Here is a 16,913-nt window from a genome sequence, read left to right as displayed (position 1 = left end):
TGCAGAAACTGGGCCTGTATTCTCTAGAGTTTCGATGAATAAGTGGTGATCTCATTGAAACTTACAAAATTCTTACAACGCATGAAAGGTTCGATGTGGACAGGATATTTCTCTGGCTGGTGAGACTAGAACCAGGGACACAATCTCAGAATAAGGGTAGATATTTAATACTGAGGTGAAGAGGAATTTCTTCACTCTACCTAACTCAATAAGTGTTCTGGGAATATCTAAATCACCTATCATCTCAAACACCCTGGTTCAGATTCTTCATCTGACTCTTAATCTTCATCTGCCAGCTTTGCTGTTCTGTAAATTTAACCCCCGAAAGGTAAATTTAGCTTAACAGTAGCATTAATATAAATTATATCACAATCCTCCCATGGTGATATTCAGAATCTTGCAATGTGATGAGATCAAATGAACCAAAAGGTTTCTGCATCCCGTCGCAGCTTGTGACCTTTAAAATCTGGCAACATCCAGAAAAATCTAAGCACAATGTTCCTTTAAGTACAAACTCAGACATTTTCTCAGCAAACTCCAAACACTACACTGACTTTCCTACCTGCGTTGCCAGACTGAGGACCTGCTGGACCAGCTCCTGAGTATCTGTCGGCTTCTTTAAAAACAATTTCACAATAGCTGTAAGCAGGGTCAGTTGCACCTGTCGGGGGAAATCACAATAATTATTATTCTCGCAACTTTCACCAATTAGCGGCAAATCGTTCGGCTTACATCTTTGCTTGATAGGTATGCGGGTTGAAGCATGGAAATTATTGCAATTACAAGGAACTCCTCAGCCTTTACCAAGTTGCCTCTCTTGAACCTTGAAATTCACTTTTGGTTTCAATGGCTCGCAATCCCTGGTATCAAATCTTTAACATTAATAGGTCTCACCATGCCACTTCTTCTTCCATCTCCCTCCACCCCCTAGTCCCCAAAAGCTGCCTTGCTAAGGCAGGAGCAGATGACCCTAATTCGGAGGTGCAACTTATGAACATTTGTTCACCCATATTTCTACCCTGGATTTCTCCTTTCCTGAATAACCTTCAAATCAGGGACATCATGAAATGAATCACGAGTGGATAATACTTTTTCACTACATTAACCGCCATTAAAATGAGTCCAGTGGCCTTACCTGGGTACTCTCGTCATGGAAGCCATCAAGGAAGCTTTCTAGCAGTTCATCAGCATTGTCAATTCTCTCTGCGTATTCACCCACAATCCAGATCATGGCTGCTCGCGCATCTGGCTCATCAAGTGAATCTAAGTTCTCGCACAAGGTTGCAATAATGCTCTCATACCTGGCAAATCAAAGTTGCACGATTATTACATCTAATTTATTTCCCAACTTTAAACCAAAATATTGGTGATTTTGATTAAGTAAGAGGCTTTGATGGTGTTTAACATTATGTTGTCATTCTTAGCCTCTTTTTGGCACTGTTCGGCCCTTTTCATTTGGAGGACATGTTTTAATTCTTAGCAGATGGGTGTTTTGGTCTCCAGTAACTATTTCAGTTTCCAGCGAGGGCTGGGTTTTCCTTTGTTATGGATTGTTCTGAATCTCTATTGACTACTCCACTTTTGGCTTGTGATTAAGTCTATGCTGTTCATTTTTGATGGTGTGTATGTAGCAATTTTGTTCTTAAAATTAGCTTTGAAGAAAACATGCCAGATTACTTCAAATAAGTTAGAACTGCACTATAAGGGATATTAATGAAAATAGTGATTAAATCAGGTCGCTAATAAAATAAGGTAGATTTTCCTCTGTCCTGCTCCCAAATAGCAGCTGAAAAACACGTGCAAGACGAATAATGGGGCGTTAAACCTTATCCCCAATATTCTCCTGACCACTACTTTCCTGGTAGCTGCACTGGCTTTAGCCAATGAGCACACAAAAGAACTGTCAGATAGCTTTGCACAAATTTCCTTTAGAAGCGTCGAATGCAAATTAGAGGCAAACAGTTTCCACATAACCCTGATGCTACTGCTTCATGAGCTGCTGTTTGGGTGCCATTGGCTTGAGGATAAGCTAGCATTGCCAAGAAAGGTCTTTATTTTTGAATTTTTGAATAAAAAGGGATTCTTCTGCCTCAGTACTGGTTTGCTTTCGTCTTTCACACGTAGTGATGGAGGCAGTGTTTTGTATCGTGTCACCATCCTCTCTTTTGCCATATGGCTTACTTGGCAGCTGAAGGGGAGAAACAACCATAAGCATCTTTACACCACTAAAAATCAGGCCTGATAGTAGCAATGGATGTTGAGGTTGTGCTCACAGCACAGAGCACAGCCAGTAAGCTGCCACCAAATTCTCCTGGACTGTGCACGAATATCCATCTTGTATTCTGTAACTCTCAGAAATTTCTTCCCCACTACCAACCCATCTCCTCACTTACTTGTTGGGATATTTGCGGAAGATATCCCTTATGACCACAATAGCCTCCTGGACGACATAGTTCACTTTGGTCTGGATGAGATCAAGCAGCGTGCTGACACAGCGTTCGGCAGATTGCTGGGATAGAGCAGATCGCTCATCAGAACTGATATCCACACAATGAATGAAAACATCTCTATTTGTCATGGTGGCCCGTAGCATTTAGTGGGGAGCCAAACAAATAAATTTTTTTTAAAAAGACAGGTTGAGCATGCTATAAGGAAAACAATTTTAACATAAATCAGCTTTCCCCTTCATCATCCTCCAATAGATCTGCAAGGATGGTCAAACTATCAATGACAATGTGCGTGAGAAAGAATACTAGGCGAGGTCAGTATAGAGGCTGGCTGTGATGCCCTACATGGTCTCTCAGCCTGCTGACACAACTCAGAAGTGGGGCAGCTTGGGGTGAGGTATTGGAGGCCCACTGGTGCCTTTATCCTAGCATCAGTTAGCACCTTCAGAAAAGGAGCGAAGAATAAAAGGAAATTCACAGAAGGTGAAAAAAACTCATCAAATCATCCCCTAATTGTCCCAATCAGCTGTCAAACCACGACAGAACATTTGTTGATCAAAGTCATAGATCCTTAGTTTAATGGGGGTTTTCTGTTAAGGCTGCTCAATACTGGAAAGTTCATTTGCAACACATTGCTTCATGCAGATTTGTAAAATCATGTCTAAGTAATGAATTATTGCCGTTAGCTCTCAGCGTTTAAATGAGAAACCTTGGCATTTCATTACAAAGGCAGCACAAAGCCAAATCCCTTGAACATTCTACCCCAATTTTTATTTATTACACAAATGCAAACAGCAAATTGATAAATCTGGGATATCTACACGGCATTCAGCTACGTCAAAAGTGATCAATCTTTCATCAAGAAGTTCACAGACGGTCCACCTTTCCTTTGATCAGTTACAAGTTGTATAGTTTTCAGGGTTAAAGAGGCCTGTCCATTTACAGCATGGATCAAAACTCTGATTATTCACACAAAACGTCAAGAGTCTAAATGCCAGGCAGTGTTGGCAGCATTCCCAAGTCTTGCAATTTGCAGAAGTCTTTCCCCCGATACTTGTGACTCAGAAAATTTAAACGCAACTCAACACATTTAAGATTCCTACCTGAATAAGGATCAAAAACCTTGCTCAGCTCATCAGACTTGCGAGCGGATCAAAGTTTGACAACACTGCAATAATGCATTTATTCAGCAGTAGCAGAGTTTTTGAAAACATTGCACTTACTTCAACTTTGATGGCACAGCGGCCGATGGCACGGACCGCTTTCCGCACAAAGTCAACATCAACCTCGGTGGCATATTCCTTCAGCTCTGCCAGGACCTGATGGAAACAAGGACCTTCTTAAAATGGACAGCTTAAATGGTGCTCAATGTTTTTCAACTGGAACTGCAGCCAAATATAACACTTGACGTTTCCCTCTCTCCACAGATTTTGCGAAACTGCTGAAGGTTTCCAGCAATTTCTGCTTTCATACCACATAATGGTCCCATTTCCCGTGAAGAGCAGCAAATTTGCAGCTAACAGTGGCCCAAATTTTGTGGTTAGAATGACGGAAAAACTGTTAGGGTTCATCATTACAACTGCGAAACTGAGAGCAACTATTAGTGTCCACACATGCACTGTTAAAACGCAGAAGTCGCTGTCAGTGATTCTCTGCTCCACCACAGGGTACGCTGTTGAAATCTGCACAGATGGAAATCTTTAGAAAGCACTTGATTTGACATGAACTTCCTCATTTTACACTATTAGTCTTTCTGTGAAAGCCCTTTTGAAAATGTTATGCCTTGTTAAATGAGGCGTAACTGGGTTTTTAAAAGACGTACTAAGTCATAATTACTGAACAACCTTTCTGACTCTGAAAAACGAATGTCGCCATTGATAAAAATTCCAGATTTTTAATATAAATTAAAATGTATGATATTTCAGCTTCTACCCTAACCCCATTTGTATGTCCCAATCTTTATTTCCTTCTCTGTAAAATTATTAAAATGTGAAGGATAATCAGTGCTTTTTACTTCCTAGTTTACTGTCAGAGTTCTGCATTGTTTACATTGATTACATCACCGTTGCTGTACGCCAGAGATCCCCTACAGCTGATGCCAGAATTAAATTAATTTTAAGAAAGGTGAAATCCATGCCACAGGGAGTTCGTTACATCTTTGTGGACAGTTTTCTTCCAGGTCACAGTAAGCACTGTCACTTCATTGCTGCAATGTGTCGCAAAACCTTTCAAGCATCGCTGCTGCAATCCTGATTTAGGTCACTAAGTTCTGGTACAATTCTGATCAGTATTAAAAGAAATTCAGACGTTATATCCTTGATAATTTGATGTACTATACACTCAATTGTCCCAAAGTATCATTCATCACTTTTTCATTTTGTTTCAAAGTTCTTCAGTTTTTGAAGGCAAAATGGAAAACTAATTTGCTTCTAAGTTCCAATCTTCCCTGTTTATCCATGCACTGGGGCACGTGCTGTGATTCAATAAGATAACAAACCACCTTGCCCCTTCAAATTATCACACAATCAACATCTAACTTCTCAGCTCTCAGTTTACCTATTAACTTCCGAGTTAATTCTGTATAAACTGGGGAAAGGGCAAATAAATTTTATTCGAGTGGGTAGCTCCCAGTTGAAAGCACAGGTGCGATCAGCTGAACAGCTCTCCTATAATTGCCTAGACAGTAAGAATGCATTGGAGGCAATCCTATAATGTGGTGGCAGTATTAGAGGCACTAAAACCCTCCTGTGGAGACAAAGTGCTATTGGCATCACTGGGAGAGTCACTTTATAGTAATGGTTTGTGCATAAATCTTGGAATGAATAGAACTCTGCAGGGGAGACAGTGGCATCGTGGTAATGTCACTGGAGTAGTAAAGCAGAGGCGCAGGCTAATGTCCTGGGGACATGGGTTCAAATCCCACCACGGCAGCTGGTGGAATTTAAAGTCAATTAATAAAAAAAAGTCTGGAATTGAAAACATCTCAGTCGTGGTGCCAGGAAACTATTGATTATTGTAAAAACCCTCCTGGTTCACCAATATCCATTAGGGAAGGAAATCTGCTGTCCTGACCTGCACTGGCCTACATGTGCCTGCAGACCCACAGCAATGTGGTTGACTCTTCCTGCCTCTGAAATGGCCTAGCAAGCCACTCAATTAGGGATGGGCAACAATTGCTGGCCTTGCCAGCGACACCAACATCCCATGAAAGAACTTAAAAAATGACCTCAGGATATCATAAAGTACTTTACAGCTAATTTATTGCTTTTGGACTGCAGTCATTGTTCTTATGTAGACTCAAGTGGCAACCAATTTGCACACCAAGTCCCACAGACAGAAATGTGATAATGACCAAATAATGTGTTTTGGTGTTGGTTCAGGGAAGAATCTTAGCCAAGACATGAGGACAACTCTGCTCTTCTGAAAAATGGCATGAGATCTTTTACGCCCACCTAAACAGGCAGACAATGACTCAATTTAACCTATCACCCGATAATGCAGGCCTCTCTCTATATACACTAGTGTCAACCTAGATGAAGTGCTCAAGTCCCTGGAGTGGGACTTTTGACTTGGTGACAAACTGATCTCAGCATAAACATGGTAATGTCTGAACCATGTGAATAGGGTCATATTACACAACTGTATTCCAAGGGGTCAAGTGTAACTTCTAAACACAAACACTTTACCAACATGACAATATCTATTTCTGCAATGCCTTTAATAAAACTAGTTTCCTTCACTTCGACTGGACTTACTAAAAATACTTAAACTCATCACATGTACAGCAGAGATGATACTGAAATCAGCAGCAAGCTGAATTCTGAAGGGTCTGACAGCTTTTATGTTGGCATTAGACAAAATGATCTTAGATTTAAGATCTTTTACAACAACCTGTATCACAGTCCAAGGCATTATTACAGCAATGAGCCATTTATCTACTTAAAATAAACCAGCCTAACTACATTTAAACAGTCAGCTTTGGGCTTTTTACCATGCGAGACAAATTACACTGCTTAATTTTGAGAATGAAAAATGCTTTCAATATGATGCAGGGAGAGTGGTGCTCAGCTAGTGAGCAGGCAGTGTCCCAAGCCCAACCATCTTCAGCTGCTGCATCAATTACCTTCCCTCCATAAAGGTCAGAAGTGGGGATGTTCGATGATTGCACAATGTTCCTGACTCCTCAGATACTGAAGCCATATGCAGATACAGCAAGACATGGACAACATCCAGGCTTGGGCAGATAAGTGGCAATTACCATTCGCGCCACACAAGTGCCAGGCAATGACCATCTCAAACAGGAGGGAATCTAACCATCTCCCCTTGATCTTCAATGACACTACCATCGCTGAATCCCCTAACATTCTGGGAGGTTGGGGGGGGGGGGGGGGGGGGGAAAGGTGGTCACCGTTGATCAGAAATTGAACTGGACCAGCCACATAAATGCTGTGGCTACAAGAGCAGGTCAGAGGCTGGGAATTTTACGGCAAGTAACTCACCTCCTGACGCCCCCCCCCCCCTCCCCCCAAAGCCTGTCCACCATCTACAAGGCACAAGTCAGGAGTGTGATGGAATACTCTCCACTTGCCTGGATGGACGCAGCGTCAACAACACTCAAGAAGCTCGATATCATCCAGGACAAAGCAGCCTGCTTGATTGGCACCCCATCCACAAACATTCACTCCCTCCACCACTGACGCACAGTGACAGCAGTGTGCATCATATACAAGATGCTCTGCAGGAATACACCAAGGCTCCTTCAACAGCACCTTCGAAACCCATGACCTCTAACACCTAGAAAGACAAGGGTAGCAGATGCATGGGAACACCACCACCTGCAAGTTCCCCTCTAAGTCACACACCATCCTGATTTGGAACTATATCGCCATTCCTTCACTGTCGCTGGGTCAAAATCCTGGAATGCCCTTCCTGTTGGTATACCTACACCCCAAGGACTGCAGCGGTTCAAGAAAGCAGCTCACCACCACCTCATGGACAATTAGGGATGGGCAATAAATGCTGGCCTAGCCAGCGATGCCCACATCCCACGAACAATAAAAAAAAGTACTCTCCTGCTTTTTCTTTGCCGGGAATTTGCCAGTCCCCAATAATCCTATTCGGCCCATTGGAGGAGTCAATAGGAAGGAGGCTCGAATCTGCTTAACCTCTGCTCGCTATTTTCAGGACCCATGGAAAGTAGAGCCCTGGAGTCCACAGAAGGCTTACAGTTCTCTTCATATTAAAAGTCTACCAATGGCGCCTTTTGCCTGCCAGCAATGACACTTATCAACAGTACTCAGGGCAGACCTACGAGACTCCCTGCACAAGTCTCTGCACTTACTGTGCAACTTGCATGGAAATCCCACTTAAGTGAAGTAGCTTTCTTTCCCAGACAGGTAAAATTCTCCACATATTTCAGCATATGACAGCACAAATATGCTTAAAGAACATACACAGTAGATAAACTGGCACATGTTAAGAGTGCAACCATGATTCTCTGACATTTTTGAGAAAGGTGCATGTTAGACACTGAATGCTAAAGATATTTCACTCCCATATTAAACCGTAACAATTATGAACTTGTTTCTATAATATGCACCTTTAAGCACTAAAGAATAAACTTGCATTTATATCGCACCTTTTCTATCCCCGATGTCCCAAAGCACTTCACTACTAATGAGTTACTGTTGAAATGCAATCACTGGTGATGTCAGCAAACACAGCCAATTAACATACAGCAAGGTACCACAAACAGCAATTGAGATAACTAACCTGTCAAACTGCTTTGGTGATGTTCTTTGAGGAATGAATGTTGGCAAAGAAATGTTACATTTTCAACTTACTATAAGTTCTAATGTACAGTCCCAACTTGAAATGTGAACCTATTTTACGCCTTCAAACATTGATTGACCTGCAGCGTAACTTCCAGCATTTTCTATTTCCAGTTCCGATGTGGTACATTTGCATGTTTTCTTTGTATCACAGTGATCGTACTAATTTCTGCATGTAAATGGCTGGCCTGATCAATGCTCTTGCTAATAATGCTTAACTTTAATCTCAGACTCTGGCACTGTGCAATGCAAGCTCCACAATTAGCCACAGGCTGAGTTGCTGGATGCAACTGTTATCTGTGGCCTGCCACTTTGCCACAAGGAGGAACAGAACACAAAGTACCTCAGGTTGGGTTAGAGGCAGCTCAAAATCGACAGATGTTTGAGGGTACAAGTCATTGACCGACCTTCTCAGGCAACAGTCAGTTATTACGGCACAGAAGGCAGTCATTTGGCCTATCAAGTCAAGAATGGGAAATGGAAGGTAAAAAGGATTTTTTTTTAATTACTTAAATGCATACACACAAAGACCTCTATGAAAGGATGCAAATTAAGCTCTGCATACTTTACTGCCATTTCCATTTTTCAGTGTTACATGTATTTGTCCTCTCTATGAAGAATAACTCAGTAACAATCTTGTCTATCCAACAAAGACTAAAAATTTTCCAACTGCAGATCAAAGCACAGAAAATTATCCCTTTCGGTTGATCCAATTAAACCTCCTTTTAAAACAAAATCCACATTCATATAACTCGCATTTCCAAACATTTCAACAGACTCAAAAATCAATTATTAGCTGAAATTCAAGGCAGTATGCTACAAAATAATTATTCAGAGTAGCTGCTTTGTTCAGTCTCTGTAGAGCAATTCGGTCAGTCCCACCGCCCTGCTCTATCCCCATAGTCCTGGCGGTTTATTTCCCTCAAGTGCTCATCCAATTTCTTTTTAATATCATTGACAGTCTCCGCTTTCACCACCCTCGTAGACTGCAAGTTCTAGGTCACTTCCACTCGCTGTGTACACCGCATTCCTTCTGCATCTCTTGCTCAAAACCTTAAATCTATGTTCCCTAGTCCTTGTACCATCAGCTAATGGGAATAGCTGATCTTTGTCTACCCTATCTAAACTGGTCATAATTTTGTACACAACAAAAAACCTCCCCTCGATCCCCTTTGCCCCAAGGCGAACAACCACAGCTTCTCCAACCTAACCTTGTAGCTAAAATCCCCCATACCTGGATCCATTCTAGTAAATTGCCTTTGCACCCTCTCAAGTGCCTTCAGATCCTTCCTAACGTGTGGTGACTACAACTGGATGCAATACACTAGTTGTAGCTTTATACAGGTTCAGCACAACTTCCATGCTTTTGTATTAAATACTTCTGTTTATGAAGCCCAAGGTCCCATATGCTTTGCTCATTCCTCTCTCAACATGTCCTGCCACCTTCAAAGTTTTATGCACATGAACCCCCAGATCTCTCTGTCCCTGTACTCTGTTTAGAACTGTGCCATTAAGTCTATATGACCACTCCCCATCGCTTCTGGCAAAATGCATTATCTCACACTTGTCTTTTTAAATTCCATTTGCTACTTGTCTGCCCATTCTACTAGCCTATGTCCTGTTACAGTCCATTGGTACCCTCCTCACTGTTTTCCACTCCAAGTTTGGTATCAGCAAATTTTGAAATGTCACTATTCCAATATGCAAGTCATATATCAAAAAAAACTGTGGTCCTAGCACTGAACATTGGGGAACACCACTGTCTACCATCCTCCAGTTTGAAAAACAACCTTTACCATGACTCACTGTTTTCTGTCTTTAAGCCAATTTTTATCCAAGTTGACAATGACCCTCAATTCTGTTAAGTAGCCTTTTATGTGGTACTTTGCCAAACACTTTCTTAAAATCCATATAGGCAATAGCCATTGCATTCCCTTCATCAACCTTCTCTGTTACTTCATCAAAAAATTCACTTAGATTAGTCAAGCACTTTCACAAATCCATGCTGGCTATCCTTAATTTAAACTAAACCTCTCCAAGTGCGTGTTGATTTTTTTCCTGATTGTTTCTAAAACCTTACTGATGTTAAACTGACTGACCTGTAGTTATTTGGACTGTCCTTAAACCCTTTCTTGAATAAGGGTGTCACATTTGCCACTCTCCCATCATCTCGCAGCTCCCCATAGCTAGGAAGATTGGAAGATTACAGTCAGCCTTTCCATCATCTCCACCCCCACTTCGTTTAGCAACCTTGGATGCTATCCAGACCAGGTGACTTATCCACTCCAAGCATAGCCAGCCTTTCCAGTACATTTGTTTCAATTTTCACCCCATCCAGTACCTCTACCATCTTCACTACTAATATTTTGTCAACATCATCTTCCTTAATAAACACCAATACAAAGTACTCAAGTATTCTAGCCTTGCCTTGCACCTCTAAGAATATATCACTCTCTTTGTCCCTAATAAACCTAATCCCATCTCTTATTACCCACTTATTATTTACATGCTGGTAGAAAATTTTTGGGTTCCCTTTATGTTGACTGACATTTTATTCTCTCCATGCCAGTCTTATTTTCCTCTTCACTTCCCCTCTCAACTTATTGTATTAAACCTGGTTCTCACTTGAATTCACCTGACATGCATCATACACACATTTTTGTTTAATCAAATTCTCTATCTCCTCATCACCCTGGCTTTGGTTCCCCTACTCTTGCCCTGTTGGAATGTACCTTGTCTGTACCTGAAGCATCTCCTCCTTCAAGATAACCCATTGTTCCATTACAGATTTTCCTGTCAGTCTTGGCTCCATTTTACCCTGGATAGATCCCTTCTCATCGCACCGAAGTTAGCCCTCTTCCAATTCTACTTTAGATTGCTCTTTGCTGTTCTCCATTACTAGTCTAAACTTTATGATATGTTGATCACTCTTACCCAAGTGCTCCCCCCTAGATACTTGGTCCACTTCATTCCCCAGCATCAGATCCAGCAATGTCTCTTTCCTAGTTGGACTCAGAATATACTGATCAAGGAAGTTCTCCTGAACACATTACAAAATTCCTCCCCCTCCTTATCCCTTACTATACTATCCCAATCGATATTTGGGTAATTAAAGTCCCCCAATATCACCACTCTATAGTTCTTGCACATCTGAGATTTCCCTGATTTACTCCTCTATCTCTCTCACTATTTGGAAGCCTATAGAATACCTCCAGTACCACGATCATTCCCATTTTGCTTCTCAACTCTAACCAAATGGATTCTGTCCTTGCCCCTTCAAGGACATCCACTATTTCCAACACAATGTCTTCCCAAACCAGTACTGCTACCCCTTTATTCCTTCAAAGAATCACCTTAAACTGCACTGAAAAGAATGTGTCCTGATTTCACTAAGTTTTGAGTAGCATGAGTTCAACAGCATTCCATTTCAAATCCAGCTGTTAGCAACTGGATACAAGTCTCAAAACACACAAGGGCACCAACTACGGCAAGTTCAGTCCAGTTCTAAGTCGATAATGCATGCTTTTCATAACCTACTGAAAGCAGAGCTCGACTCAAGGCTCAATGTGGGTGTTGGGTGAGTGTGATAGCATATTTCAGGTAATTAGTGCTTTTTTTTTTCCCCTAAAGGAAGTGACATTTAAATTATGGCTCATAAAATTGTTCTAGGGCCTCACTGGAGGAGCCTCACTCTTTCTTGAAAAAAAGAATCCTTTTTTTTTTAAGTTGAACTCTCCTGTACCTTGTACTTTAAGCACTTCAAGAAAAGATATGGCAAAAGCAGTGCGATCCTAAGAATAAAGTGGAATTATATACGTTAGGCGGGACTGTAAATAATAAATTAGCAAAGTTTGTATCACAAGCTGTGCCAGAGGAAAAAGAACGGTTATAGGAAAGTTAGGAGAAATGATCAAAACTTGTTTGAGAAAGCATTTAAAGGTGGAGATGGGGCAGAGAAGAAGGACATAGCTCTGGACAGTACAGCCAGCATGACTGAAGGCGCCAAAAGATACAGCATAGGGATGGGGGAAGAGGGAAAATGCCCAGCAAGTTAAAAGCAGGGAGATAGAAAGACATGAGGTGGGAGGTGGTTGCAAAGGCAGGGTAGAGTGAAACCACAAGGAGTTGTAGATAAGAATGAAGAACTACAACTAGTGGGGAAAATAGAGCAACAGGGCATAAATGTTTTGACTGAGTGTGAAGGTCCCAGAGGCAAAGGTTAGATCCTTGGGAGATTCCGGAGATGACCATGGTGGGACTGAAGGCGAATTCATCATTGCCAATGTAGTGGCGCTATCTGGAAGACAAAAATGGGAGTATACAAGGGCAGTTCCATAGAGGGGAACAGTGAAGGAGAGACAATGGAAGAGGATTAACAGTCAAACACCACAGAGAGACTGAGGAGGCATAGAACACTGCAGTCATTTAGCATATTGTCGGTAACACTGATCATGCCAGTCGCTGTTACATGGACAGACAGTTGCGGAACAGGTGGACCTGGAGCTGGGAGGTCATGTCAAGTTCAAGAGCCTGAGGAAAGAAGTAAAGGTTATATAAACTGTGCATTATTGAACTGAATAGGTCATAGGTGGGCTTTTTGAGCAGAGAGATGATGGTGATTTTGAACGGAACAGGAACAAGAAAGATGGTTAACTTTGGAAAGGGTGTGGGAGGAGATGGGACAGACAGGGAATTAGGGGGTTTGTGGGGGCCTAGAGTGTAGTCTAGGAGGAATGGATTGAAGGTATCTGAGACTGTTTGACAAATGTTCGCATATTTGAGTGCAAAACTAATAATTCCAGTTATACCAAGTCTGTCAGAACAAAATTCCTATGTTATAAAGATGTGGTTATAACAGTAGATTTCAGTATATGTCCATCAAAAACACACACCTGGACCCAATGGATGCAATAGTTATCCAGTGGCTGGACATGGCTCATTAATGCGCCCACATAAAGCTTAGAGTGATGTTAACTATTGGATAATTAAAGGTGTGTGGGTCTCTAACATTATTTAATTTTGGTATAAAGATAACCAATTTTAACTCTATGTTTTAAAATATCAGTATTCCTAAGTGGTCAGTTTCCCCAATGGCTGGTAAGGTTATCGAGTGAGTAGCTAAGCCATAAAACCCAAGAAGCTAACAAACATGATCCTGTTTCTGGGGAATATTAGCTGATCAGTGCTGCTCAGGGGTGTGAGCACATCACTTAGCCTCAATGTCCCTGGGCTTGATATGAATGGAAGAAGTCAGGATTCCTGCTTCATATTCTAACAGAGGCACAGGTTGGCAAAGTAGGCAAGAGTGCAGATGGCAAATGACAACAGGTCAAGTCAGCTCTCATGACAGAAATCTGTAGATAATCACCAGTATAAATTTTTGGTTATTTGTTTTAGTGTTCACTTTCCACATCTAAGACTTCCACAAGAAGTGGATTTTTATCTCTGTTTTTACTGCAAAGGTTAAACAAAAAGGATTGATGGGTTAAGTAGAACAATTTGGGCGGCACAGTGGCGCAGTGGTTAGCACCGCAGCCTCACAGCTCCAGCGACCCGGGTTCATTTCTGGGTACTGCCTGTGTGGAGTTTGCAAGTTCTCCCTGTGTCTGCGTGGGTTTCCTCCGGGTGCTCCGGTTTCCTCCCACAGCCAAAAGACTTGCAGGTTGGTAGGTAAATTGGCCATTACAAATTTCCCCTAGTATAGGTAGGTGGTAGGGGAATATAGGGACAGATGAGGATGTGATAGAAATATGGGATTAGTGTAGGATTAGAATAAATGGGTGGTTAATGGTCGGCACAGACTCGGTGGGCCGAAGGGCCTGTTTCAGTGCTGTATCTCTAAAACAATAACACTATGATGATTCTGCAAAAGGCTTTCCCACGTACCTTTTAATATATTAAATATGATATATTAAAAGTATTGCATAAATAGCATACATTTCCTTAACACTCAATTCCCTTCACACTTTACACATCATGGCAAGTGCAGCACTGCCCTCGTCACCATAGCTGTGATCACCAAGCTCATTGACCATGCACCAAAGCCGTGACCTTTAGGTCATTTATGGCTCAGCTATCAATAGAATTACCACTTTTAAAGAGCTGTTGTTGCTTTTTGGACCATCATCAAAAAACAGATTTATTATCTTTTTATTCATGAGATGTAGATTTTTATTTCAAAACTATTTCTGTTTGAAGAACTATGAAACGGCAGTTCCCGAAACTGAAAACAAAGTGCTGGAAATACACAGCAGGACTGGCAGCATCTGTGGAGAGAGAAGCAAAGTTAACGTTACAGGTCAGTGACCTTTCATCAGAACTGGCACTGGTTAGAAATGTAACAGGTTTTAAACAAGTGGAGGTTGGGGGGTGGGTGGGGGGGGGGGGGGTGGGGTGGGGGGTGAAAGGGAACAAAAGAGGTGGTGTGTGAGAGGACAGAGGGCCAGAGAGATTAACTGACAAGGTGCTGCACTTGCCATGATGTGTAAAGTGTGAAGGGAATTGAGTGTTAAGGAAATGTATGCTATTCATGCAATACTTTTAATATATCATGAGACAAAGACAAAGAGAGTATGCCAATGGTGCTAATGCCTTTGTCCCAGGACCTTGTTGGTTACTCTCTCCAGCCCTCTCACACACCTTTCCTTTTGTTCTCTTTACCCCCACCCTCATTTTACATGTTTAAAACCGATTACATTTCTAACCTTTGCCAGTTCTGATGAAAGGTCGCTGACTTGAAATGTGAACGCTGTATCTCTCCCCAGATGCTGCCAGACCTGCTGAGATTTTCCAGCACTTTGGTTTTTTTTTCAGACTTCCAGTATCTGCAGTACTTTGCTTTTTATTTAAGTTCCCGACACTAATGCAAGCGAGCTGAATTAGCCCATGAAGTTGAAATGATCGCTAAAATAATATTATGGTCTAGTGTGCACTACATGAGGTTTTAAAGCTGCAAAGCCCCCACCCACCCCAATCCCTGCAGTCCTGCAATACAAAGCTCCATGGCAACATTTGGCAATAATCAATGCAGAGCTCCCTACATAACACACAAATGGGAGAACTCCAAAACCTAAACGTCTAGGCTGACTGTATAAACAGACCATGCATGCTTGCTTCTCACAGCTTCTGGTACCTGAGCTCTTCAAGCACATGGCCCATTTGTAACACGCACCCAAACATTGTTCATTAGTAGCTGAGTGAACGGAATCGCAAAGGAATTTCGCATACCACAAGAGAAACCAGATCCCTTGGAACATACTATTATAAATGTGCAGTATGAAGGCAACGTGTGAATTAGATAAAAGCAGGACTGATGTCCTACGCAAGTTTCATGCATCACGGAAAATACTGCAACAAATGAATATAGTTTTCTCTTATGTTCAGAAAAGAATAACTTACAAGCTTCAGCTATGCAGGAGTTCTGCGCCAGCTCAATTTTTTTGCTCTTCCAATTATGGATGACAATTATAGCAACGCAGTCCTAAGATTTTTCAGAACTTACTACACAGCCTATTTTAAGCAAGTCTCTTTTTTAAAGCAGTCCAATTTTTCCACTTTCTATACTTTCCCAACCTTCCCTTTTGAAGGTACAGATTGCTGTTGGATTAGGGTGTCAGTACCCCTCCAGGACCTTATCCAATTATTTGCTTTTAATGTAAGAGACCTCACAGTGAATGCCAGGAAGCTATTCCACCACATCAAACATCACTCAACATTCACACAGGAACACAAGCAGCAGGTGTCACTGGACAGTGATTAACAGCAAGAAGAGTAACTGATTCACCAATATCATGTTTTTTGCAATAACGCTAACTCTGCACAGAGCAGGGATATTAATTGCATATCAATTGTATTCAGATGGTGGGCACCAACTGAGGATTCCTTTGTGCTCCTATATATAGCAGCAGGCAGAAACTGTAATTGTTGGGTTTGGAGGCACATATTTGCAATGTATAATTCCGTACATAGATTAGACTCCAGTTCTATACTTCAGCACCTGGCTATCTAGAATAAAACAGGGATTAAACCTATGGTTAACACACTCACTAGATCAATTCAACAATAACTTGCATTTATAAAGCATCTTTAAGGTAGTAAAACATCCCAAGTTGTTAATGGTAGGTTAATTACGTTGTTAAAGATACACAGATGAAGAGCATTGTTTAATTAATGAATTTGAGATAAAGAGAGCCTGCTGAGACACGGGGAGAAGGCGGGAGGCAGAGATATGTAATGCTGCACTCTGTGAACAAACTGATTATCAAGATAAGGATCAGCGTCCAGCTTCATTCTTGTCATTTGGCTTGGATCCGTTTAACACAAGTTGCTGCACAGGAGCCATATCAAACAAAAATATCGACAGGAGGAGACATTAAGACAGCTGACCAAATGCTTGGTCAAAGATAGGTTTAAGCAGAATCTTAAAAGGTGAGAGAAGTGAAGAGGTTTGGGGAAGGAATTGCAAAGCTTAGGGCCTAGACAGCTAAGGCACAGGAGCCAATATGGGGTGAATGAAGTAGATGATGCACAAGAAGCTATAGTTGGAGGAAGGTCGTAGGGCTGAAGAAGTTGAGAGAGATAGGGATGGATGAAGCCATGGAGGGAGTGCAACAAAGATATAGATTTTAAATTTGAG

General features: G+C 41.6%; 1 protein-coding gene across 1 annotated transcript in view; it reads right to left on the bottom strand.

Annotated features, from left to right (window-relative positions):
* Window positions 1-16,913, bottom strand: part of ap2b1 (adaptor related protein complex 2 subunit beta 1) — a 266,519-nt gene that overhangs the window by 203,510 nt on the left and 46,096 nt on the right. Inside the window, exons 9-12 of the mRNA XM_068009879.1 lie at window positions 3,671-3,766; window positions 2,394-2,509; window positions 1,136-1,301; window positions 563-661 (exon numbers count right to left, since the gene is read on the bottom strand). Of these exons, the coding sequence (XP_067865980.1) occupies window positions 563-661; window positions 1,136-1,301; window positions 2,394-2,509; window positions 3,671-3,766 (477 nt within the window). The remainder of the gene's footprint in view (window positions 1-562; window positions 662-1,135; window positions 1,302-2,393; window positions 2,510-3,670; window positions 3,767-16,913) is intronic.

Source organism: Heterodontus francisci, chromosome 30, assembly GCF_036365525.1.
Source record: "Heterodontus francisci isolate sHetFra1 chromosome 30, sHetFra1.hap1, whole genome shotgun sequence".
Taxonomy (NCBI): Eukaryota; Metazoa; Chordata; class Chondrichthyes; order Heterodontiformes; family Heterodontidae; genus Heterodontus; species Heterodontus francisci.
Note: the sequence above shows the minus strand (reverse complement) of the source record. Positions and strands in the feature narration are given on the sequence as shown.